Raw genomic sequence first — 24,199 nt, forward strand, 5'->3', positions numbered from 1 at the left:
CGGCGGAGCCCGGGCCCTGCCGGACGGTGACGGTGGAAGTGGGGGGCAGGTGAGGGGCGGCAGCGCGGAGGCGCGTTGCGGGTGCTCCCCGCTCCCTGGGCCTGGGCTGCGGCCCTGGCTGAGGAGCGGCTTTCGGTACCGGCGGTGGGGAGGGGGCCGGCGGACCCCAGGGTCGTCGGCGCCGAGAGAGCCGTCCGGGGTGGCGGGTTGAACAAACGTGAGGAGAAGTTGCCGCTGATCCTCCTGCCGTGCCGTTCCTCGCTCTCCGCGGGTGAGCAGCAGGTGTATTTCCTTCCCTTTCCTGCGCGGAAGGGAGAATGTTCCGCAGCTGTGGTGGGAAAAGGTGTTTCGTGGGTGCGCAGGCAGCTCCCCTTCTCTTGTGAGGGTACAGCAGGTGTGCATTGCGTTTTCTGGCGGCAAAATTAAAATCCAGCTTGAACAGGTGGGTGATTCCTCCTCTCCCGGCGTGAGCAAAGCATTGTGCCTCTAAGCCATATACGTTGCTTTAGGTGACATCCCATGTGGCTGGCTGCAAGTCTTTGCTTCAAGGTGAAAGCAGCAGGACATTGGAGGCAAAAGCATGTTGAAGTTAAGGGGATTTGGTCACTTTTGGTCAGAGGGTTTCAATTTCCAGATCTAATCAGGATTTTTATGTCCAATACGAAGCGTAGCCTACATTCTGTATAGTTGGTGCTGTAGATGAATGCAGGAGTACTGGAAAATTTGAATTCACCGTGAGTAACAGATTATTTCTTTCTGACAGAAAGATGGAACTGTCTTCTGGAAAACTTGCTAGGTTTGCTGATGGATCTGCTGTTGTTCAGGTAAAAAAAAAAAGTTAAAATTTGTGCAACTTCAAAATTTCTGGATCTGAACAGTCATTGTTAGGACATCAGAGTCTATTGAAAGGATACAGAGCCTCAAGTGGCAGTTTAATCCCTAATGAATGTACAGCTGTGTTTTGTAGGAAAAAAAATTGTTTGAAAAGCAAAAATAATGGTGTGAGTCATGGATTTATGTGGTTGTTTTCTGCAAAGAATATTCTGGCGGTTTAGTTTGTGAATAAGTTTAGGACTTTAGCTGCAGGTAATTTTCAATTTTTTTTCTTTTTTTTCCTTAATCCAGCTAGGTGACACAGCAGTAATGGTCACAGCAGTCAGTAAAACTAAGCCTTCTGCATCTCAGTTTGTGCCATTAGTGGTAAGTACTAATGACAAAATTAGTTTTGTGATAATCAGTGGTAGCCTCAGTGGTAGTAGTTATTAAATAGTGGAGTTCAAGACGCTGGAAGGAGTGAGGAGTGCAATCAGCAGCCTACAGACCCTGGATTTCAGAATAGCAGTCTATGATAAAATGACTAGACCTATGGATGAGGGATGAGCACTGGATATTGTATACCTTGACTTTAGCAAGGATTTCTACAAAAGCCTTTGTACCAAAAAAAGTCTTTCTAGAAAAGCTCTTTGTCTGCCACAACATCCATGTTCAAATATTATATTTTAGATGTGTGAAAGACTGGTTGGATTATGAGGCTCTAAGGGTTGTGGTTATTAAGGTTTAATGATGCTTGTTCTACCTTGAGGCTGAATAAGAGTGAGTTCCTCAGGGGGTCTGTCCTGGAAAGAGACCTGTTTCATACTTGTATTGGTGACCTGGAATTCCTGCTCATCAAGTTTGCAGATGACACCAAACTGGGGGGGGGGGTGTGCAAATGATACGCTCAGAAGCAGGGCTGCTGTCCAGAGGGACCAGGGGCTGGAGGAATGGGCTGACAGGAACCTTATGAAATTCTGTAAGGACAAACATGAAGTCCTGAACTTGGGGTGCACTAGTGCCCTGCAACAGTTCAGGCTGGGGTCTGACTGGCTGGGCAGCCCATATATGATCTAGAATGGGAGAGTCCATTTGAGCATCAAGACAGAGCCTTGAATAATGTCACCTGAATTCAGAGTTGACCTTGCTCTGAGCAGGGGATTGGATTATAGGCCTTTGGAGGCGTCCCTTCTAACCTGAATGATTCTGTGGCTCTGAAATAAGTAATCTGTTGTCTTTAGGAATCCCTGTTTTGTTATTAAAAGGTTGACTACCGTCAGAAAGCTGCTGCAGCAGGAAGAATTCCTACAAACTATCTAAGAAGAGAACTTGGTTCCACCGATAAAGAAATTCTTACGAGCAGAGTAATAGGTAGGCTGGAACACTTTATTGACAATGTATTTTAAATATTTTGTAATATTCTCAAGAATGTTTGAAAAGAGTAATTTATAACTGCTCTTTGCAGAGTTGATTGTTTCTGCAGTAATGTCAGAAGAAAACAAACTTGTAGTTTCTTGTTTATCAGTACTGATTTTTAAAACGATATATCAACTGGGGCTGTGTCTGTATTCCTTTATATATAAAAAGCCTGGATCTTGAGAAACCTTGTTGTCACCTTTGTTGATATTAAGATCTCATCCTAACTACAGAGATAACATCCCAACAGTTGCACATCTGTCTGGACAGGTGGAAGAGACAACCAAGCTAAACTCTGAAATACAAAGAGGCAGGCTTACTGATTGGTATAGACTTATTCTCTCCCTCTTGATCCTGCTTGAAAAGTCATCTCCATCATGGCTATCTCCATTGATGAATAAGATAATGCCTTGAAATTCAACATTTATATAAAACTGATGTCAAATACATCAGCATCTTAAGACAGCAGTGAAAAGAATTAGGAGAGGGAACAGCCTATAAGGCCTAGGCTGTTACAGAGTCCTGTACACTTCAGACTGCAAAAAAATTAATAGGAAATCTACACATCATGGAAATAATGCAGTATTTTGAACATACACGCTTTTGTTGCTTTTCTCTGTTTGAGGACTATGTCCCTTCATTGAAGATATTTCTGGTGAAATACTATTTAATAGGTTATTTGTATCCTAAAGCATAGAAGACTTTTTCAATGTTTTTACCTTGTGTTACTGACAGTGGGTATGCTCACCCAACTAACTCTTACTCTACTCTGAGTGCTATTGAAATTTTAGAGTTGATTATATGTCATACTAAATTTCCTTCAGGGTTCTCTGCCTTTTCTCTTTTTTGTTTGACTGGGTCTTTCATTTAAACCATGTTGTCAGTTTCTTCTGGGGTTATTACAAGACAAACTGAATACTAACTACTGAAAACCAAATACTTCTTAGACTTGGAATATTTCTTTTGCAGATCGGTCAATCAGACCACTCTTTCCAGTAGGCTACTTTTATGATACACAGGTAGGTCACATTCACTGTCCTTAACTATAGCTACCTTCAGAATGGGAAACCTGGGTACATCCAATGAAAATTTCACATGATACAGGCATTGTTTTAAGAAAAGCAATTTTCATTAGCATCCAGGAGGGGTTTACACTTTGCAAAACAGTCTAATAGTGTAATGCTGCTTTTTAGTTTGTCATTTCCTTATCCTAAATTATTTTTATTACATGCTAGTTTCCAAATTTTGTTGTAGAGATACAGGAACAAAATTCAAATATCCTCTGTACAACAGAGGAAAGAAAGGCTAATAATATATGTCATATGATATGATACGATATTATACATTAGTGGGTTTTTGTGAGCTTTCTAGTTTAAATACCTGAACAAATTTTCATTTGTAGTATAGGCCTGTATAAATATGTGGAATGTTTTGTTTTATTGTTCTTAGCTTTGTATTGACAGCTAATAAAAATGTATAGGTCAAAATTATTCATTGTCTTTTATCTTATGCCAGATCCTTTGTAATCTTTTAGCAGTAGATGGCGTCAATGATCCGGATGTTCTGGCAATTAATGGAGGTAAGAGGATGTTTAAATCACACATGAGCAGTAATTTTTAATGTGATCCATTTTTTTCTAATACAGATTTTATCTCTTCATTCTAGCTTCTGCAGCACTTGCATTATCTGATATCCCATGGAATGGTCCTATTGGTAAGTAAATATTTTGAAATGATGATGATTTGAACATAATGGAAGACTTAGACCACGGTTCATGCTTTCTTTTTTAACAAGAATCTGAATTTGAAGTCCACTAACTTTTGGTTCAAGTATTGAAAATAATTTTACAATGGATAGCATTATTGCACTTGAAAGCATTATTTTTTCTGGACTAAATATACTTCTGGAAGGATTTATATTCCAATATAGTAATGACTTAAATTTTTTTCTTTAGAGAAACTTAGTCTTGAAAAGCATCATTTAGAAAATAGCTCAATAAGAATACTTCTTTGTTTCATTGTGAATATTTTTTGGAGAAGAGAAATGATCTAGCCAAGGACAAATGTTTAGCTGTAATTTCCTTTCACCTGCCTTTTTTCTAGAAAATGTGTTCAAATGACTAAAAAAACCTAATAGACTTACAGCCTTGTGTATAATGCTGCTCGGCATTATATGCCCTACCCAGTAATACTAACCAAAAGAAATTAAAGAACAGATAATTTTGCCTTACAGTTTTGTTATTATTATATAGCTCATGTTTTAAAATTAATCCATAGCTTTAATTGCTGTTTTTAGATGTATAATTTTCAAAGTTAAATGATGCCTTAAAGAGCTTCCTTATTATAATAATAATAATAGTTTTCTGGGGTTTCTTTATAGGTGCAGTAAGGGTAGGACTGGTTGATGGAGAAACCATTATCAATCCAACTCGAAAACAGATGTCTTCTAGTGCTTTAAATTTAGTTATTGCTGGAGCTTCACAAAATCAAGTTGGTAAGTAGGTTAATTATTAGTATGTCTTGAGTGTTTGAAAATCAGGTAGGTGCCTCTTTGCAGATATTTGCCTAATCTTTGAAACTTGTGTTTTTACACAACAGTAGGAATAAACAACAGTGATAGGTTAGGTACCTTTTGGTTAGGTGAAGTAAATTCCATTATATTTATGCAGTTGAATGTTAATCTGGTTTTCCTCAGCTGAGTTAGATTGTTATTGAACAATAAAAAAGTAATTTACTTAATTTTTAACTTTCCATTGATAGTTATGTTGGAAGCAAGTGCCGAGAACGTATTGCAACAAGACTTCTGTCATGCTATCAAAGTAGGGGTGAAGCATACCCAGCAAATAATTCAGGGAATTCAACAACTAGTGAAAGAACAAGGTGTTGTCAAGAGAACTGTTCAGAAGTTATTTGTTGCTCCTGAAGAGATTGTGGAATGCGTGAAGAAGTAAGTTCAGAACAAATAATTTTGATCTGAATTATGTTAAGTGACTCAAAATGCTTATTTAATGATCATTTAGTTTGATGATCTCTAATTAGATAGTTTGGGTGTTTTGTTTAATAAAATAGCATGTTTTGTAAGTTCAGAATTACTTGCTGCATTTTCCGTAGAAACTTAGGAACACAGCCTTCAGCTCTCTGGCTTTATACTTAGTAAGAAGGACAGGGCAAAACAAATACCCTGAAAATTCAGTAAAGGAATTGTAAGTTAATATGCCACTCTTGTGGAATGGTGACAAGAGAAGTCAGGATGTTGGCGTGTATGATCCATGGAAATGATAACTAGTTTGAGAGGGGTGGTGGGAGAGCAGGCAGGAAGGACAGCTGGGGCTAGTAATGTTTATGAATGTCAGTCTGGTGATTTGATATTGCTAGTGAAAACAAACATTTAATCCTCAAAAGAAACTAATTGTGTAATTGTTTTTTAAGATGTGTTTTCAAAAATTGTTTCCTTTCTTCTGAAAGACTTGCTTTTAACAAGATCTATGCAGTGTTCACAGATTCCAGCCATGATAAAGTAAGTAATTAGTTCAAACGTGATATAATTATTTTTTAATTAATATCGTAATGGAACTGTAGTAAGATTTAGTTTTAAGCTAATGTTAATAAAAGCTCTTCTCCTCTTCTGCATGTATTTGCAATAGTAATAATAAATTGTTCTGTAAATTCTTATCTACCAGAGTATTTGTTTGCAGTATGTTACTGATCTTTAAATTTGTGTGACAATCCTATTCCTTATTCCTGGAGTTTTACAGAATTTTAAACTAAACAAAAACACAACAACCCAAACCTCCTTTGTTATTCTGCCTTGTAGAGTTAACTGGTTGCAAATCCTGTGTTCTAGATTTCTAGAGATGAAGCAATTAACAAGATAAGGCTTGAAACAGAAGAACAGCTGAAAGGTATTATTTTCTGCTTTCTTAATATTTAGAGAATGCTTAAATGGAGCTAGTACTACTTAGAATTACAGTGTGCTCTTTGGCCAAGCTATTTTAGCAGAAGTTCTATAAAATTAATTTTCCAACTTCAGATGCAATTTCTTTTTTATACCCAGAAAAATTTCCAGAGGCTGAGCCTTATGAAATCATAGAATCTTTCAATATGGTTTCAAAGGATATTTTTAGAAATCTTGTTCTGAATGAATATAGAAGGTAAGTATATCAAACTCCTACTGAATAATATTTCTGTCAACTTTTTGTCCAAGACTATAGTTCCATTGATCTCATAATTTCTGCTTGTAACTTTAGGTGTGATGGGAGAGATTTGACTTCCCTCAGAGATATCAAATGTGAAGTGAACATGTTTAAAATGCTTCATGGATCAGCGTTATTTCAGAGAGGTCAAACACAGGTAGTATCTTTAAACGTCAGAAACTATAAATTAATTTATCGAAAGCTGAAAGATTTGTATCTTTCATTTAAATGCAAAGTTTCCTTTTTCTTCACATTCAAATAGTAATAACTAGAAAACGGTTTAGATTTAATTAAAATACATCTGAGTCCATTAAGACAGTAGACAAAGCTTGGCTCCTTGCTACATGAACAAGACAGATATAAGCATATGTGCCCAGAATGAGTCTGGTAAGCATTATTGTGTCTTTAGACTTTCTGAAAAATGTCTAGTAACCAAAGTTAGAAGCTGTAAGGATTCTCCTTGTTCAGATCAGGTTGGCAGGTTTGGGGCATTTTTGGTTGGTTGGGTTTTGTCTTGGGAGTAGGTGGTTTGAGAAGAAAGCTTTCCGATTCAGGATGGCTTGAAGTAAAATTTTTTGTTTATAAGTCCAAAATCATACCTTTTTCATCCCTCTACATAGACTCTTATGTTAGAGATACTTGTTGAAACAAAAGCTTTTAATGTAAAATATAATCTTGCTCATTTTTAGAAAAATGGGTGACTCAGTGGTATGCAGGACAGTGCTAAATTGTGTATGTCATGAGAAGTCTTTTAAAAGAAACTTCATATGTAACCTGGACTAAATAGGGAAATTGTACCCAAAAAACTACCTTGAGATTTTTTTCTCTTTTTTACCAAAAGTGTCAGATATTGGGTGGATTGAATTAAGAATGTACTCAAGATTTGGTCTCCCATATTTTTATAGCTCATTTTCCTAGAAGGCTGTCAGCTGTTGATCTGACTTAGTACAGGGTACATGGGTAGTTGCAAACAGTGATTTATTCCTCAATGTTGTTCCCTCTTACCCCACTAAAAAAACACATGCTGCAAGTCTATGTGATAAACAGGCTTGCTCTTTTGCACAACATGGTGGCTGCATCTTGCCCTGGCTCTTAAACAAAGTTGTTTGGTTTCTTAGTGAACAAACTATTCGAGGCTCCTACTAGGTTAAGAAGCATTAAATTAGTATTTTTAAATGTGATCACCTGTAAGATTATACAAGCTTTACAGATTATGAGTAAGTTTGTGCTATGAAGGAAAAAAAAGTTTGCGGAGGTGGTAGGTGATGGCATCATATTTGTTGCTGAAATCATTCTTTTTGATTCTTCATAAACAGTAAAAGTTGTGAAAGGTGGAAGTGTTTAAGAGCAATTTATTTGCCCTCTCTCTTTTTATTTTAGGTTCTCTGTACAGTTACGTTTGACTCTCTAGAATCAAGTGTAAAATCAGACCTTATTTCAACAGCGGTGAGGTATGTACATCTTTTGGTGTTTTGTTGGTGGTAATAAAGGGTGAGCATTTAAGCACATTTGATAAAAATTCCTTGAACTTTGACATATATATATTAATTAGGACTGAATAAATGTGTAAAATTAGGCTTTGAAGTGGCCTGTTCTCAAAAGATCTTGGCAGTTGTTTTTTGTCAAGGTGACATTAACTCCATAGACACACATTTGAAATTGGACAGTATTACAAGTAACATCTAGTCTGGTTTCAAGAGAAAGAAAATAGTGACTTACTCTTGAATCTGTAAAACTGTGTCCATATACCAAGTCTCTTTAAATAAACAGTTGATGAAAGTCGATTCTCTTTGTTCCAAGTATTTATCTTCACACTTGGAACTTGATATCTGTTCTATTCATTTAATCTGTTTCTCAGATGTTTTGAAGTCTTGCTCGATAAGTTTGATGCAGGTAGCCTGTGAAGTGCTGTTCTGTTTGTCAAGTTTGGTTTGAATGGAAAAAAAATAGAGCAGATAATTTTGTGGGTTTTTTTCCCCCCAACTGAATCAGCCTATCTATATATTCCCATTTTGTCTCAAAATAAAAATGTTCAGAAGGTGAAAATATTTGTGTTCTTTCTTAATGGAGTAAGGAAAATTTAACTTACAATGTAGCAAGCAAGTCCTTGTGCTGTTAACATTTTATTGCTGAGGGCTAACTTGTTGGGGAGGAGAAACTCCTTCCCTTTAAAGCTGCAGTTCAGTGATCTCATCCCACCAGTGTTGCAGCTTCTACATTTTAATGTGTCAGCTTTGCGTTAGTTAATTTTTTTGGCCTAGAGGTGTTTGTCCATAGTCTGTAATTTTGGTATTCTTGGAAATTAGTTTGTGCTAAATAATGGATTTTAATTAGCACTCATTAGGTTGCTTCGTGAATGAGAGATTGCCTCTATATGAAACTACGGGCAAGTCTTGACTTGAAGCAACTTTATAGATTAGCTTTTTTGTATTTATTGCTAAGAGTCAAGTCTTGTGGTACTTCAGTAACTTTTTTGAGCATGCTTTTTTCATTTAATCAAGAGCTATTTTGTGGTTACAGAGATTTTCAGTATTCATTCTGAGCACGTACTTTTCTGAGGCCTTACTGCAATGTGTACAGTAAGATGCTGCTGTTCTTGAAATTTGAATTTGTTTTTTTTTTTCTTGCTTCAGACACACCAAAACCAGCATAAGGAACTGATAGGGCCTATTCTATTCTAAACAGCTAGGGAAACTGTTTTAATGATGATGATTAGCACATGAGGTTTTTCTTTTGTAGACTGTGCTTTTTCATGTGTTTACTCCATAGAAAACCTTTGGGAAAATGTGGGTGATCAGCAAATCTATTGATTCATTGTTTTTGCTGGGTCTATTTGTAAGCATAACTGAATATAATCTTATGTATTATTGTATGTAAGACATATTTGGTTGCTCTTTCTTGACATGGTCTTGTTTTTAATTAATAGTGGAATAAAAGATAAAAACTTCATGCTGCATTATGAGGTGAGTTTTACCATGTCACAGTTTTTTCTGCATGATTCACAGAAGGGCTTCATACCTTGCTTTTAAAGGTGAAATTGATCACTTCCAAGGATATAAATTATCTCTAGATTTGTTAAAATGTATTAATTCTAATTCATATGTAAGTTTATACTGCAGTTTGTGAACAAAAGTGCTGGTTTCCTAAAAGGCCCTAGATAATTTGTAAATTGCCATTTTATACTACCTTTTTAATACCTTAACATTAGGTTAGCCCCTTAAGAATGGGATATTACTGAAAGCACGATTAACCTGCTTTATTATTTTTAGTAAACTATTAATAGTGTTCAGCTGACATACTGCACCAATAGTAAATAAGTGCTTTTACATCTTGGATCTCTCAGCCTTTGGAACTTGCCCAAAGTATTTCATACAGGCAACAGGCATACCTTGTTCCGTTATATGTATGACAGAAACAAGATTTCTGATATGTTTAACTGGAGTTTAATTTTTTTTATTTATTTAATTTATTAAATTAAAAAATTTAATTTTTTATTCTGATATGTTTAATTGGAGTAAGCTTGTGTTGTTTTTCAACTACCTTGCGACTGCTTTATTCTCTTTTGTTCAGTGGAAGTAAAACATTTACTAAACACTACCTAAACTGGTCCTGGTTTGCAAACCGGGTGACTGATGGAAGTCCTGTAGTGGTTTGATTTTTTTTTTTTTTTTTTTAAAAAAACTTGTTTTTTCCTTGAGATGCGCAAAAACTTAAAAAGAATTTTTTTCTACATGTATGTTTTAAAATGGAGAAAAAATATTAGTTAATTTTCTATATACACATTTTTTTACTTCATAGTTTCCTCCTTATGCAACTAATGAGATTGGCAAAGTTACTGGTATGAACAGAAGAGAGCTTGGACATGGTAAGTTCAGACTAGAGAAGTCCCATGCTGTAAGTTTTAATATTTTGTCTGATTGTTTTTATTTATGGATCACTTGGTGTTTTGTGTTTTTTTTTTTTAACAGGTGCACTGGCAGAAAGAGCTCTGAAACCAATTATTCCCCAGGATTTCCCATTCACAATACGAGTTACTTCTGAAGTCTTAGAGTCAAATGGTATTATGACTTTCTTATTTTTAACTTAGTGCTAGGGACTAAATTTAGCTCTTAAAAAAACCTGAGTTGGACAAACTTGAGTTGTAGGCATTTTAGGTAATAGATTTCATTTTTAACCTTCTTAATCTTGATAGCTCTATTACCTGAAGTACTTAAAATAAAAAGGATGTATATGGTCATGAACAATGGACCTTTCTTTCCATTTGTGTAACAGCACAGTATCAGTATGAGAGGCAAACAAATTCTGAGTTTAATAAAATGGTATTTGGCAGCATTTTTATGCTACAGAGTGAGGAAAATAAATCAGCATGTATTGAGACCCATTCTTCAGTGTTTAATCACAGCTGGTACCCTTACTGACTTAGTGGTAACTTCTCCTGGCTGGCTGTTTTGTTCTCTCCCATCTCCCCAGTTTGGGAGAGAGCTATCCATTTCACCTTTCTGCAGATTCCCGTGTGTGGCAGGAAGCTCCCTGAGGTCCACCTCCTATTTCATAGCACTGTAGTGAGATTAGGTGGGTTGCAGAAGGGGTTAGTGGACAAAGGGAAGGAGTCCCATTTGCAGCTTCCTGCAAAACCCACAGATTCCTTGTTTAGAATATTTAATGTTCATTGTGGTGTTTGAGGGGTTTTGGTATCAGTATCATGAAAGATTAAAAGTATATTGTGCGTTTCTTGTTAAAAATACTTATGCTACAGAAAAATTCTAATTGTAATTATTTATTGTGGTATGTGTGGTGCTGTACAGTATTTTCTAGCAGCAAGTCAATTGTCAAACTGTCATTGAAGAATATCACTAGCAAGTTTTGTTTCAGATACTCCTGACCATTGTTTAATACTTCCCTCCCCCCCTCTGTATTCTTCTAACTCTGTAGGGTCTTCTTCAATGGCTTCTGCATGTGGTGGAAGTTTGGCATTAATGGATGCAGGTACAAAATATGGCACTTAAAAGGATAAACTACATATGATAATGTGTTACAGGATTTGTAAATGGCCAAAGGTTATAAAAATGTATTTTTATTTACCACTATTAGGAGTTCCAGTATCAAGTGCAGTGGCAGGTGTAGCAATAGGTCTCATTACCAAATGCAGTGTGGAAAAAGGAGATATTGAGGACTATCGCTTGCTGACAGACATCCTGGTGAGTGTTTCTAGTACTGTTGGTTTTATTGCTGCTTAATTCTGTAAAATACATTCTATGGCCTTCTTTTGTAACTGTTTACCCAGTTACTTCAGGAACATACACTACTGGAAATATTGAATAGTTTTATCTTCTCTGTTTTGTCTCCCAAACTCTTCCCTTATTTCAGAAAATCTCTGTGAAATGTCCAGTCATGTTTCTTAGTTTTTTGTAATTACTCAGTTATTTCTTTTAAGCTCTCTCTTTCCAATTGGGAGAAAGAGATTAATAATTCTTGAATAATTTACTGAAAAACACAATGTATTGGATGGAGAATGAGCACTTGACAAAGTTGCTGGGGCGGGGAAATGCATATTATCGTGTTGCTGATGCTTGTTCCTGTGGCAGCCACTGCTAGTAGAAAATCAACTGTGGATCTGTTGTTCAGGAACTAGTGCATGAAAGCTCTTAATTTATAAGGAGAGAAAGGAACAGTGTTAATCAAAAACAGCAAAATAAGGTTGAAGAAAAAACACGTGAGTCTCAGCAGTAATTCCAAGTCTGCAGAACTACTTTGTGGCTTATTGAAACACAGAATGTACTTTTAGTATAACGAGGCTTGACAGTGGGATAAAGTTACTCCAATTTGCTTTCTTTCTGTCTATGCTGGTAGGGAATTGAAGATTACTATGGTGATATGGATTTCAAGATGGCAGGTACTAATAAAGGAATAACTGCCTTGCAGGTATCGTAACATTAAATCTTCCTAAAATGGAACTCTGAAAATGTATCTAAAAAAGCTTTCCTTACATATTGATGTAACTTAACTCTTTTCGTATTAGGCTGATCTAAAACTGCCAGGAATACCAGTAAAAATTGTAATGGAAGCTATTCAGCAAGCTACAGGTAGGTCCATATTGTATTTGCACCCATTTTATCATATTAAGTGATAAATTGTATTAAATTCTAAGTTTTATGAAACTAAATAATAAATTACTAATTTTTTTGTTTTCATTGTGGAAAAAAGCTGCTGTCTTCAAAAAAACTGGGCTAATTTGGGTGTTGTCTGTTATACTTCCATATAGGCACTTCATGCAAAATAAATAGCTTTTTGTGTTGGAGGAGAGCATTCAATCTCCAAAAAAGCCAGGCCCTTCCCACCACACTTAAGTCTCATATTATTGTACATAATGTCAGTGAAATTGTCTGCTGCTCCTGGAGGTTACTTTTTATTAAAACAGAACAAAAATGGTGTGATATTAACAGTCACCAGTTTAGTACAATGGGTAACTTGCTTTGAAAAATTGCAATAAAATTAGTGGCATAGCAAAGTGGGAAGGGAGGGAACTTATGCAGAAGAGCAACATCAGGGTAGAGGAATACATGAAGAAATATTTACATGCAGTATTTTGGATTTGACTGATGCAAGTACAATATTACTAGGCCATGTCAGTTTATAAGATTTTTGTCATACTGTGTGAAACCATATGTGGTGAGTTGGGGAAAAGAGGTTTGGTTTGTGCTGTGCAATAGGTCAGTAAAAAGGATTGTTAAAAATAAGCTCCAAACTAACTTTAAAGTAACTTCAGACTAATTTTTAAATGTGTCTTGAGCAGCAAGTTCTTAGAACTTAAGTAAAAGTCCATGTCATCTCAGGGAGTTGATGGTTAAGATCTAGCAGCTTGGTACCCTGTGAATAACAGAGGTGTAAAGGCTGAAGTGCAGCTTTGCTCACTGAAACTGGATTGCTTTTGATTGGTGAAAGTTGGGAGAGGGAGGAGGCACCTGTTGCTCGTTAAATATGTTAAGTGTTACTGTAACACCAAAATGGATTTGGACTAACACACAAACATCCTATTACATGACTTTTTTTTAAAATCCAACAGAATAATGTTATAGAAAGAATAGCAAAAACTATTTCTTATTTACCATAAATTCAGCTATATTTACTATTGAAATTTACTGCTGTCGGTATTCTGACGTGCACAGTTAAAATATTCTTAAGCCATATGAAAAACTGAAGCTACAAGCTTTAATGAGGATTTAACTAGTTGTAAGAGAAAATTTTCAACTTGATTGTAATAACAAGATTTTAGTAAGAAAACCCTTACTAAAATGTAAGAACCAGTAATTCCTATTTAATGGTGTATCACTTAAGGCAGCTCAGCTGAAGTTCCAGGCCAGTGTATTATAACTTAACTAATCAAAGCTACACCTTGTTGCTTTTATAGGCACTGTGATTTATTTAAATAATACACTGAAACAGAATTCTCTGTAATGTTCTAGGCTGCATAAAATCAATAAATGTGCTGAAGGCGTAGGTTTTGCATACACAGAGCAGAATGTTGGTACCGCAACAAAGATGCGCTACCTGAAATGTGTTAAGTTACCAAGGTAAATTCTGAAGTTAGGCAGGAGGCAGACTATATGAACAGATGTTTATCTACTTTATAACAAAAACTGCATAAATTTATTTTAATCTTACACAAAACTCTTTATTTTTCCTTCCTCCTCCTCCCCCGCCCCAAAAAAACCTCACAGCTGCAAAGAGGGAGATTTTACAAATTATGAACCAAACGCTGGCAAAACCCAGACCTAACAGAAAAGAAAGTGGACCAGTTGTAGGTAATGTTAGTTGTATGTTGATAAGAATGCATAACTTTTATAATTATCTTTTTAACAATAAGCTGCTGCTTAAAACAGCTTTTTTAATGAATGTTTGTTATATGTTTCTGCACCTGCCTCTGGGGGTTATTTTTTGTCCTTTTTTTTTGAGGTGAATTTTTGGGTTTTATTGCCATGTGAGGCAGCACTGTACTATTTCACTATATACCAGAAAACAGAATTAAACTGAAGTTATGTGAAACTCTCACAAAATCAGAGTGGATATAGATGTCAGTATTGGCATGGCTTAAGGTAATTTACACTCATCCAAGTATTTGTATTTTACGTTTTCATTTATTTCAATTCTTAAGTGTAATTATGTCAATGTTCAGCAAATAATACAAGTAGCTATAGAAGATTAAAACGTAAATGAATGTGACTAATTTTTTGTGACAGCTTTCAAGATTATTATATTTAGAATTTCAAAGTATTTTTAAATGTTCTTTCAGAAACTATCCACGTTCCATTATCAAAAAGGTTAAGATTCGTTGGTCCTGGGGCCTATAATCTGAAAAAACTTCAAGCACAGGCTGGTAAGATATTCTTACTTCAGGTGACAATTTATTTTAATGTGTTACTAGCTTCTCTTTTCTATACAAAAATTACTAGTGTGGAGTTTTAATTAGTGGATCTTGGTAGCACAGGTATTACTAGCACAGTTATTGCTAAATCTTAATGCTATCTTTATGTTCTTTCAGAAACTGTAAGTAGCTAAACTTAAACTTCCCAAATTGTTCTGTAGACCACCTCTATAAAACTGGCATTTGTGCTTTGGCAGCAACAACCTAATAAGTAAATAGGAAGAACTATTAAGAGAAAAGGGTACTTTTAATTTGTGCTTTATGCTGCAGACTGCAAAACAGTATTTGCCTTTGTTTTCAGACTGGCATGTTTAGCTGTTCCAATGCTCGGTACAAACTGAGTCTGTACTGTATCTTGATAAGAGGTGCATGTATTTTGAAGAGCTAGGTGAAGCTCACTTCAGCTACGCTTAGTTGTGTAGATTCTGTAAAAGTGCTTGCCGTTTGTTTTGCAGCAGGAATTCCTGGAAGTTTAGTGCATGTGTGATGGTGTTTTTCAGGGCTTGCAGAAGAGGCAATTAAAGGTTCATCTAGGGACAGTATTGCAGAGTGCTGAATGAAAGTTGTGAAGTCAAGCAAGTCTGATCAGGAATATGCTGAAGTGTAGATCAAATCTATGCAGCTTCTCTTCCTAGAAACTAAAACTTTTTTGCTGTGGTTATGAGGGGACATTGAACTCTTTCCTACAGTGCTCATTGACTGTTTTCCTAGGATTCTGTGAAGAGCTTGTATACACTGTTAACGTGCTAGCATATGTTAGAAATCCAACTCACTACCCCATTGTAGGAATGACCTGTACTGGGGCTTAAACGGGTAGCAAGTAGTGGTTTCCTGACCTTGTTATATTTCTTGGAATAAATGGATTTTACTTGTTTACACAGTGGTTTGTCCTGCCTGGCCTTAAGTGCCAAATTCAAAGTTGATGCCTCTTTCACTAGCATTTCCTAAATAGGGCAATTGATACTTTGGTTGAGATAAATGCAGACTGACAGGTCACTTAAAATTAGGCCTATAGCTTGATGTTGTGGTTGCCCTTGGAAGTGAATGAATGGAATTTGTAAAGCATTAAGTATTTCTGAGAGGCTACACTATTAAAAACCTTTGTTCAAATGACTCAAACCAGTGAAACTAGACATAGTGCACCCTTACCATCTCTCCAAGGCGATGAAGGTAATATTCAGCCAGTAGTCAGCCATTGTAGCAGAGGTGAATTTCTGCTGTGATATTAAATACATCAGACTTCTTTTATGAGCACTTTGTTGTAAATGCAAATTCTTCCCTTTATTGCTTAATATAGTACAACTTCTTTACTTGTTCCCTACTTTTAGAAAGCTAAAAATTAAAAAAGACTGATGTCTATGGACTATCAAGTAGGTGTTCTGCTTCAGCTGCTTTGGACTTGAAACTCTTTTTAATGCTCAGGCTAGCTTGATTAGTGCTTCTCACGGGATTAGGGTGGAGAAAAGGAGGAAAAATCATACTTCCCTTTGGTTGCAAGCCTCTGCGGTCTGTTGGCCAGAAAACTAGTCTAGAGGTGGAAAGAGTTTTACCATGCAATCTTACTATGTTCTGGCTCTGAAACACTTTAATTTCTATCAGCTATTAATGAAAGCTATAGTTTTATTAAAAATTCTCTGTGAAATTAATTCATAGAAGCTGAGATTCATTCATAAAATCAAATTTTTTTCAATAATTTTTTTCCTGCCATAAAAGGATTATAATAACAATTTTGTGTTCCTATATGGAACACAAGTTTGTCCAGGTATTTAGCAAGCATACCTGTAACATGGCTTCCATTCAGTTGCATGTAAAGCTGTCCAACGCCTAATCTGAAGAAGATTCGAAATGATTAGGACTCTGAGATCTTAATGAGTCTGTGAAAAATCATTTTGCTCTATGCAAGTCTTACTGAATGTAACTTTTCTGCTTGCTGAAACAGTAGCAATGTTCACATAAATCCTCTCCTTAAATTCTCTTTCTAAGGTGTAACTGTAAGTCAGCTGGATGAAGAAACTTATTCTGTGTTTGCCCCCACACCTAGTGCTATGCATGAAGCAAGAGAATTTATCCGTGAAATCTGCAAAGATGATGTAAGGATAAACTTTTGTTGTTAGCTTTTTAAACCTGCATTTTGTGAATTTGTGTCTTACTGTTTTCTTTTTCTCCCCCCCACTACAGCAGGAAGTTAATTTGGAATTTGGTGCAGTTTATACAGCCACGATAACTGAAATAAGGTATAAAAACTGCTCTGGAGTTGAAGTAGAAATTAGTTTATTTACGTAGCTATATTCCTGATGCCTCAATATGATGTAAAATAATTGATTTTTAAGGATGCCAAACTTAGGCTGGTGACCTTGGCACCTGCATCATTCTTGATATTTTCTCTGTTGAAAATATTACTGTGTTTCTTAATAAGGCTGTTTATTTTTGCTGCTTGTTTAGTTACTGGAATGTCTCTATAAATAAAACCTAAGGCCTTTCTTTTTTCATCTTTGTATCTGAGAGAGATGGTAGGAATTTCCTTTTCACTTTTCAGTCCAATATTTGTCTTGCAAAAATTACATGCACTTTTTGGATGGTACTTATTACTGTAAAATACTGTCCTGAAATAAGTAATTTCCATCCACTTCAATTAAGGAAAAATGGGTGGACATGTTATGGTTGATAAAAGATTTTTAGAAAGAGGGGAGTAAAATCTTGTTTATGAGAAGTTTACTAATACTTGCTTTGGAGTCAATATGCAGAGTAAAATACCTACAGACTTCTATCAATGTATTTTGAAATAACTGTGCTCTTTTCTGTTGCAGAGATTCTGGAGTGATGGTAAAATTGTATCCAAACATGACACCAGTGTTACTTCATAATTCACAACTTGATCAAAGAAAGGTAATACATGCTTAAACAAGTATAAACTAGACACTTGTACTTGTTTTTAATCGATTCTCACTGAACATAGTCTCCATTAGCTGTAACACATACTGTTGTTCTAGAGTCCATTTTTATGTTAAAAGCTGTGTTGGACTAGCAGCACCTTTTTGTTTAACCTCTGCTTGCCCTGTACATAAAGCTGCAAATAATCTAACTATATGCTTACTACAATCCTACTGTTTATGCTTTTATGCACATCACCAAGTTCTTTAGATCTCCAATACCCTTTTCTATGTAACATGTAGAAACCAGTTATTTGTAAGGTAGTGTTGAGCCACTATGATTGTCTGAAGGGTAGCATGAAGAATTCCTAAAAGAAGGAACTTTTGTAACTAACCTTAAAAAATTAATCACACTGAAATAATTTTTTCTGAAAAATACTGTGTTCTAGATTAAACATCCTAGTGCCTTGGGATTAGAAGTTGGACAAGAAATTCAGGTAATTTTTTTTTAACTTTAAGATGCTAACAAACTGCTGTTCATATTTTAGAATTTGAGTGAATTTTTTATTTTGTGTTTATGAAGAAAATATTTTGCCATATCACATTCCCTTTCTATGCTGGTTAAAGGCCTGATCACTTCAAATTAGATTTATTTAGTGTCATACTCCTGCTATCTAGGCACCACATTAATTTGACAGAGCTATATAGGCTAAATGGTGCCTATTGTTTATGGCTTTTCTAGTGTCAAACTGGGAAAAAAAAACAAACCAAAAAAACCAAAACCAACCAAAAAGATGCAAACCACTGCCTTTTAAGGAAAATGCTATTTCCAGCTCTTTAAGTTGGCCAGTCTTAAAGTGGTTTGTTTTCTTAACAGGTTAAATACTTTGGACGTGATCCAACTGATGGTAGAATGAGGCTTTCACGTAAAATTCTACAGACACCAGCCACAACTGTGCTTAAAACCCTAACTGACAAAAACAGTATTGTCTTGGGAGGTACTGTTCCCCAGTCCTCTACTTCATCCCAGTGACAGGTAAGGCCATAAGAACAACTTAAGATGACTCAGTACTGCACTTTCTTTACAACTATTGTGAAGAATTGTATCAATCTGGTTTTTATGTTGTACAGTTAACCTTCAGTGGTGTGCAAATACTGCTTGCCAGCTGTGTTGCAGCATGTTGTAAGTTAGCGACTGCCCTTTCATGTGCTGCAGTTGTAAAGAGCTTGATATTGTAAAATTGGCATCCAGTTTCAGCATCCTAGACAGTCTACTTTCTCCAAAACAAACTTATTTGTTAATCTACAACATCTGTGTAAGCATTCCCTCTTCTCTACCTTGCCAACGTTTTCTTAAAAGAAAAAAAAAAAACCAGAGTGGGGGAAGAGAAGAAAAAATAAGCTGCTTTCTTGGAAGTTTTGAGTCAATTAGTGGAGACTTCTCAGTCAATTAATGGAATGCCCAAAGCTCCTCCCTAGAACTAGTTTCCCAGCGTGTATTTGACTGTTAGTAGACTTATTCCTAAACTTTTCCAAAAGCTGTTGTGTATGGCATTTTTTTTCTTTATGAGGCTACTAGAACAGGAAGGTAAAATTGATTGCTCTTGATTGTAAAATCAAGAGCAGTTACACAATGAGATTATCATTGGTGCATTGCATTTCCATCTGCCAATTTAAGGCAGTCTGTGGCAATCTTCTGGGAATGATTCACAACACTAGAAGAAATCAAAATTCACTGACGAATTTTTTTTTTAAGAAGTGTTTCTGAGTTTGATGCCTTGATATAATTAGTTGGTTACAGAGTATTTTCTCTTTCTTTCAGGAAAAAAGGTGTGATAGTTCATGGAAATACAGCCAACCTTTGCTAGGATCTGTAGATGTCTACACAAGAATCTGCAGGTCAATGGTAGTGAATCATGTTTTTAAAATAGACACTATTTATGCTTAAAGGTGATGTAGAACTTCAAAGTCTTCAAATTGATTAAAAACTCATTTAAAAGAAAAACAGAAACAACCAGTGCTCTTATCTTGTATAGCAAGGGTGAGAATCTAAGAACATGGAATTGTATAGACTGAAGAGCAGACTACGTTTCAGTGCTTGAGATTCTTCTCGTTGTCATCTCAAAATAAAAATGCAAAGATGAGAAGGAAGTATTTAACAATTATTTTCTGAGAGAAGGAATGCTGTGTACTTGGCTGATGAGCTATGACTGTAGTTGAGAGGCACAGTTGGCCAGTTTTACTGGATTTTCAGTGTACAAGATTGAAATGTTGAGCAAAACATAGCTCAAGACTTAGAAGTATCACCTTTAACGTGATTGACACTGTTTCAGATAAATACATCAGTAACTGTCGTAGGGTTCAGACTTGCTAAAATATCTGAGCAGAAGGGGAACAAAACTACCTGGCTGAAACATCATCGTTTGTTATCTGGGTTCATTAACACTGAATTTTAAAATATATAATGAAAACATTAAGATTAAAATAATTGTTTTGGAATAAACAATTGATGTGATAAATCACCCCCCTAAAACCTCCTCATTAAGAGTGTCACAATTTCTCTATTGACTATGTTCTGTCAATGGATTCACTGGTCTTTTAGATTTCAAAACATTTCCCAGAGGCTCATAAGAACAACTTGATTTTCTACTGTGAGTTACAGACTTTGAAAATCAAAGAGGTGTCCCTTCTGATGTTCACCAATTTGTAGATAGACCTAATAAGAAAATCAACTTCCCACCTGATGGCAAGTGGGCTCTGGACCTCCTGAAAGGAAAAAAAAAAAAAAACCAAAAAACCACTGGGGAGAGGAGAAATGTGAATATGCAGTAAAAATTTTTCTGTGTTCTGCCTTTTTTTTTTACTCTAAGTTAAAATATTAAAGAAGAAAAAAATGATTGGCTGCTGCCTTTATTGTTGTCTGTCTGTCTTTCATCATGTAAGACTGAAAAATCCTGGACAGTGTTAATGAAATAATGTAGACAAATGTTAAAATACCTGAACAGAAGCTGAAATGTTTCCTTTTCTCATAACTGTTCTCAGAAATTGCCCTCTGCAATCTAAGTGGTTTTCCAAGGTTTAGCTTCTTTTATTGCAGAAAAACTTCTGTAAGGCTCCTCTTAGTAGAACAGATGGATGTTCTAGTTACTGAAATACTACATAAAATACTAACTTTAGAAGTGGGTTTGTTGGTTTTTTTTTTTAGCTTGCACATTACCAGTAGCATGCTTGCATCTGAATGTGAAAATCAATGATTTATGAGCCAAAAGAATCCCATTCTTTCCTGTAAAAGTATTTTCTTGCCTGCAGTAACAGGAGTATCAATGATTTGTGTGATAGGTCATGGTCTCAGTAAATCAACTGTTGGAGTGCTGGGGGGTTTCTGTTTGTTAGATGATAAAGTAGGAAAAAGATACATATTTTTTTTATGTACCTGTGACAGAACCTGTACAGTCAGCCTGACTTTCTGCACTTGTAACAAGTTTTACACCCTATGGGAAGGGGTGGAAAAAAATATGCTTGGGAACTGTCTGGGAAGAGCACAAACCAGCTGCTCTTACCTGAGGAGAGAAATGCGATGGGATCCAAGAATTGAGTAAGTATGTGTCAGTGTAAACCTTCCCGGAGGGAAAGCAGGCTGGTTTCAGACATCCCAGGTTCACCTGAGAGGCGTCAGTAGTGGCAGGTTGGACCGTGGCAGGAGGCACTTGACTCTCAGGTGATATCAGCTATGATCAGAGAGCATGTAGGTTAATAGTGCTTGAGAGAGCAAACTCAGCCCTATTGCAGTAGCTGTTTTTTCATGTTTGAAATAGTGATTTTTGTCTCTACTGCCCTAGATAATTAGCATCTGTAATGACCCATCTTAAATGGAGCCGTCAAAAGGAATTGCTTTGGAAAGTGAAGCTGGGCAATTGCAGCATTACAGCAGGTCAAGAGGGCCAGAAATGCATTTATTTGACCAAAACTGAATTTTTCACACAGGTGCAAAGCATCAGGAGCTGGGTATCTTTAAAGGCTGGCAATAAATATAACAAGTACTATAAAAAAAGGCATAAGAGCTGGCCTAATTGTACTTCTGGGATTACATGCCAGAGGGAATAATACAGTCTCTTAATTTCACTACAAGAAATTTTAAGTGATTTAGGAATGCGTTGTCTGTCTTGCTTCTGAAAACAACAAAAAAGATTAGAGCTCCCTGCTGCTCCATGTTGTGACACTTGATGACTCGCTCTGTCTGCAGCCTACCCTAACAAAATTCTTTGTTTTGATGAAGAATAGAGAACTCTACCTAAGAGCTATAGCTTTTTGTCTTTGTGATAATGGGGAGAGATGAGCTACTGGCAGATGCAGTGCCACAATGAAAAAGTGCTGCTTTGCTTTCTCTGAATCTTAAAATGCAGAGATTCAGATGTATTGCTTTCCTGGTCTTGTATTTACCCTGGTTTTAAGTCAGATACGTAAGAGCTGTTGGGGCAAGTCTTGCATATCTTCTTCAGGCAAAGTCCCCTAGAATTGGCTTGCTTTTTATTGGTATAGATGGCAAGATCATGCTGTGGTTTCTAACACTCCAGGCTGTGGAGTCCTGGATGCTGTTCTGGGCAAAAAGGAGCCCTGCATCCGAGGGAATGCAATCTGGGTGTGTTCTGGAGTGGCACTTTTCCGCAGAGGTCATTGATTTCATGCCTGGAGAGGTCATGGATTTATTTCACAGCTTAAGCAGAGAAACAGTTTTTCATGCCACTTCTAGCTCATGTATCTCCTATTCCTTCTGTAGCTGTTCACCATGACAGATGAGAATTTGGTCCAGAATATTCTGCTGTGGTTTCTTGCTGTTCTGCATGTCTGGAGAAGTACTGCATTTAATCTTGAGTAGGAGAGGCCATACTGAATTTTACGCACTTGGTTTGAAGAGGTAAAGAGCATGCGTAGAAGTTCTTGCAGAGTGGAGAGAGAGTTTGCAAGTGGCAGATGTCCTGAAGCAGCAATACGCTGTGACCATTGGGGTTTGTGTTTCTTTTCATGTGTTTTCTTTTTACTGAGCTTTCACTGAGGCAGAAATATGCCTGACGTGTAAAACCTTGAGGGGATCAGGCCGTGTAATGCGGAAGAGGCCACCAACGTGTAGCGGGGAAGGCTTGTGTAGAACCCAACTGTAAACTGTTTAATCTGACTTTCAAACTATGGTTGCTGAAACCACTAATATAAGATGGCCTTTTGTGCAGTTACTGACTTACTTATCCATAAAGATACGATGCACGTATCCTAAAGTATGTTCCTATACTGTATACAGCTAAAGATAAGTGTATATGATAGTTTTCAGAGGTGTATCTTACACTTGTCATCTTTTGCAAAGAAAACTCATGATTGTGTGTCTTCCATGGCCCCTGTTAACGATGAAAATAAGGGCTTGATTGAGCTTGAATCCTGGATCTACAGAACCCCAATTAAGGGTGCTTCTCTTAACCTTTCTTAGAGGTGGGTTGTTTTGCACATGTTAAATAAGCAAGCTGACCAGTCCTCAGACCATGAGGCTGCCTCTTGAGGAATGTGAAAGACTTTTCAGCTGTTCAGCCACACCAGTGCAGCTGATTGAAAACTGCACCAAGGAATGATCAGTGGCTGTCACATACTCAGTGTGCTGAATGGCAGTAAATCTTAGAGGCACCTGTTAAAATGAACATCAGAGCAAAAGCTGAGACTTACATAGGTGTAAATTTTCTAAATCTGCCCAGAGAATGTTTTTCTAACATATGGAAGAGTTGCACATAGTACTTACAGTGGTGTATTCTGTAGTAAACTTTTTCTTTCCCTTCATCTGGAACAAGATTGAACTTTCACCAGTGAAATGCCAGTCTTGTAAGTAAGAGCTATACCGGTGTAACTGCTTTCACCATTAGGCAAGAGCTAGAAAAGTCTTGCTTTGTCTGGGAATGAAACACACCCTGGCCCGGGGAGCCCTTCCCCTTCAGAGCCTGAAAGATTTTGTTGTGAGACGCTTTCAAGCTTCCCCTCCTTCCCAAAGTCCCTGTGGTTTCACACAGCTCGACTTCTTGCAGGCTTTTGTGTCCTTTTCCCCTATTCCCATGCAAACACTGAAATGTAATTTTTTATTATTATTATTATTCTTAGTACAGAGGAAATGTGTGGCTGGTTTTTGGTATGGAAAACGAAGACTTAAAGACTCCACAAAGCCTGGCAAGTGCTCTGTCTTAAATTGTACAGTTTGTGAGGACTAATTAAGCACGTTTCTCTCACTGAACAGCTTCCACTTTCGTTTAGCTTTGGAGCCTCCTCTACAGAGCACGGGACGGTGCAACGACGTGCACATTATGGCACAGGCGTTGCGGTGCGTGCCCTGCTGCGGTAAAGGGTTGGAGTGGCACGGGAGCTGCCACGGCCGCGCCAGTACACGCCTCTGACTGAAGGCAGGCGCTGTCCCGCTCCCCGCCTCCCCGCCTCGGCCGGAAAGCCGCTCGGGGGGCG

General features: G+C 36.8%; 1 protein-coding gene across 3 annotated transcripts; it reads left to right on the plus strand.

Annotated features, from left to right (window-relative positions):
- The first annotated feature begins 6 nt into the window (after window positions 1-6).
- On the plus strand, window positions 7-20,513 carry PNPT1 (polyribonucleotide nucleotidyltransferase 1). Of its 3 annotated transcripts, none has more exons than XM_010574852.1 (29): window positions 7-49; window positions 764-824; window positions 1,126-1,200; window positions 2,079-2,184; window positions 3,199-3,248; window positions 3,745-3,808; window positions 3,895-3,942; window positions 4,609-4,722; window positions 4,989-5,175; window positions 5,694-5,745; window positions 6,073-6,130; window positions 6,283-6,379; window positions 6,476-6,578; window positions 7,802-7,872; window positions 9,348-9,384; window positions 10,220-10,286; window positions 10,390-10,479; window positions 11,354-11,407; window positions 11,513-11,619; window positions 12,272-12,343; window positions 12,441-12,504; window positions 14,140-14,223; window positions 14,712-14,795; window positions 16,827-16,933; window positions 17,022-17,077; window positions 17,651-17,729; window positions 18,163-18,210; window positions 18,591-18,749; window positions 19,536-20,513. In XM_010574852.1, the coding sequence occupies exons 2-28, from the start codon at window positions 768-770 to the stop codon at window positions 18,744-18,746; spliced, it is 2,187 nt and encodes a 728-aa protein (XP_010573154.1). In that variant the 5' UTR covers window positions 7-49; window positions 764-767; the 3' UTR covers window positions 18,747-18,749; window positions 19,536-20,513. The 3 variants fall into 3 exon arrangements, with proteins under 3 accessions (XP_010573154.1, XP_010573156.1, XP_010573157.1); XM_010574854.1 differs by having other exon boundaries at window positions 7-26; XM_010574855.1 differs by lacking the exon at window positions 7-49 and adding an exon at window positions 373-394.
- The last annotated feature ends 3,686 nt before the right edge of the window (window positions 20,514-24,199 follow it).

This window comes from Haliaeetus leucocephalus, unplaced genomic scaffold (genome assembly GCF_000737465.1).
Source record: "Haliaeetus leucocephalus isolate CR32 unplaced genomic scaffold, Haliaeetus_leucocephalus-4.0 Scaffold450, whole genome shotgun sequence".
NCBI lineage: Eukaryota > Metazoa > Chordata > Aves > Accipitriformes > Accipitridae > Haliaeetus > Haliaeetus leucocephalus.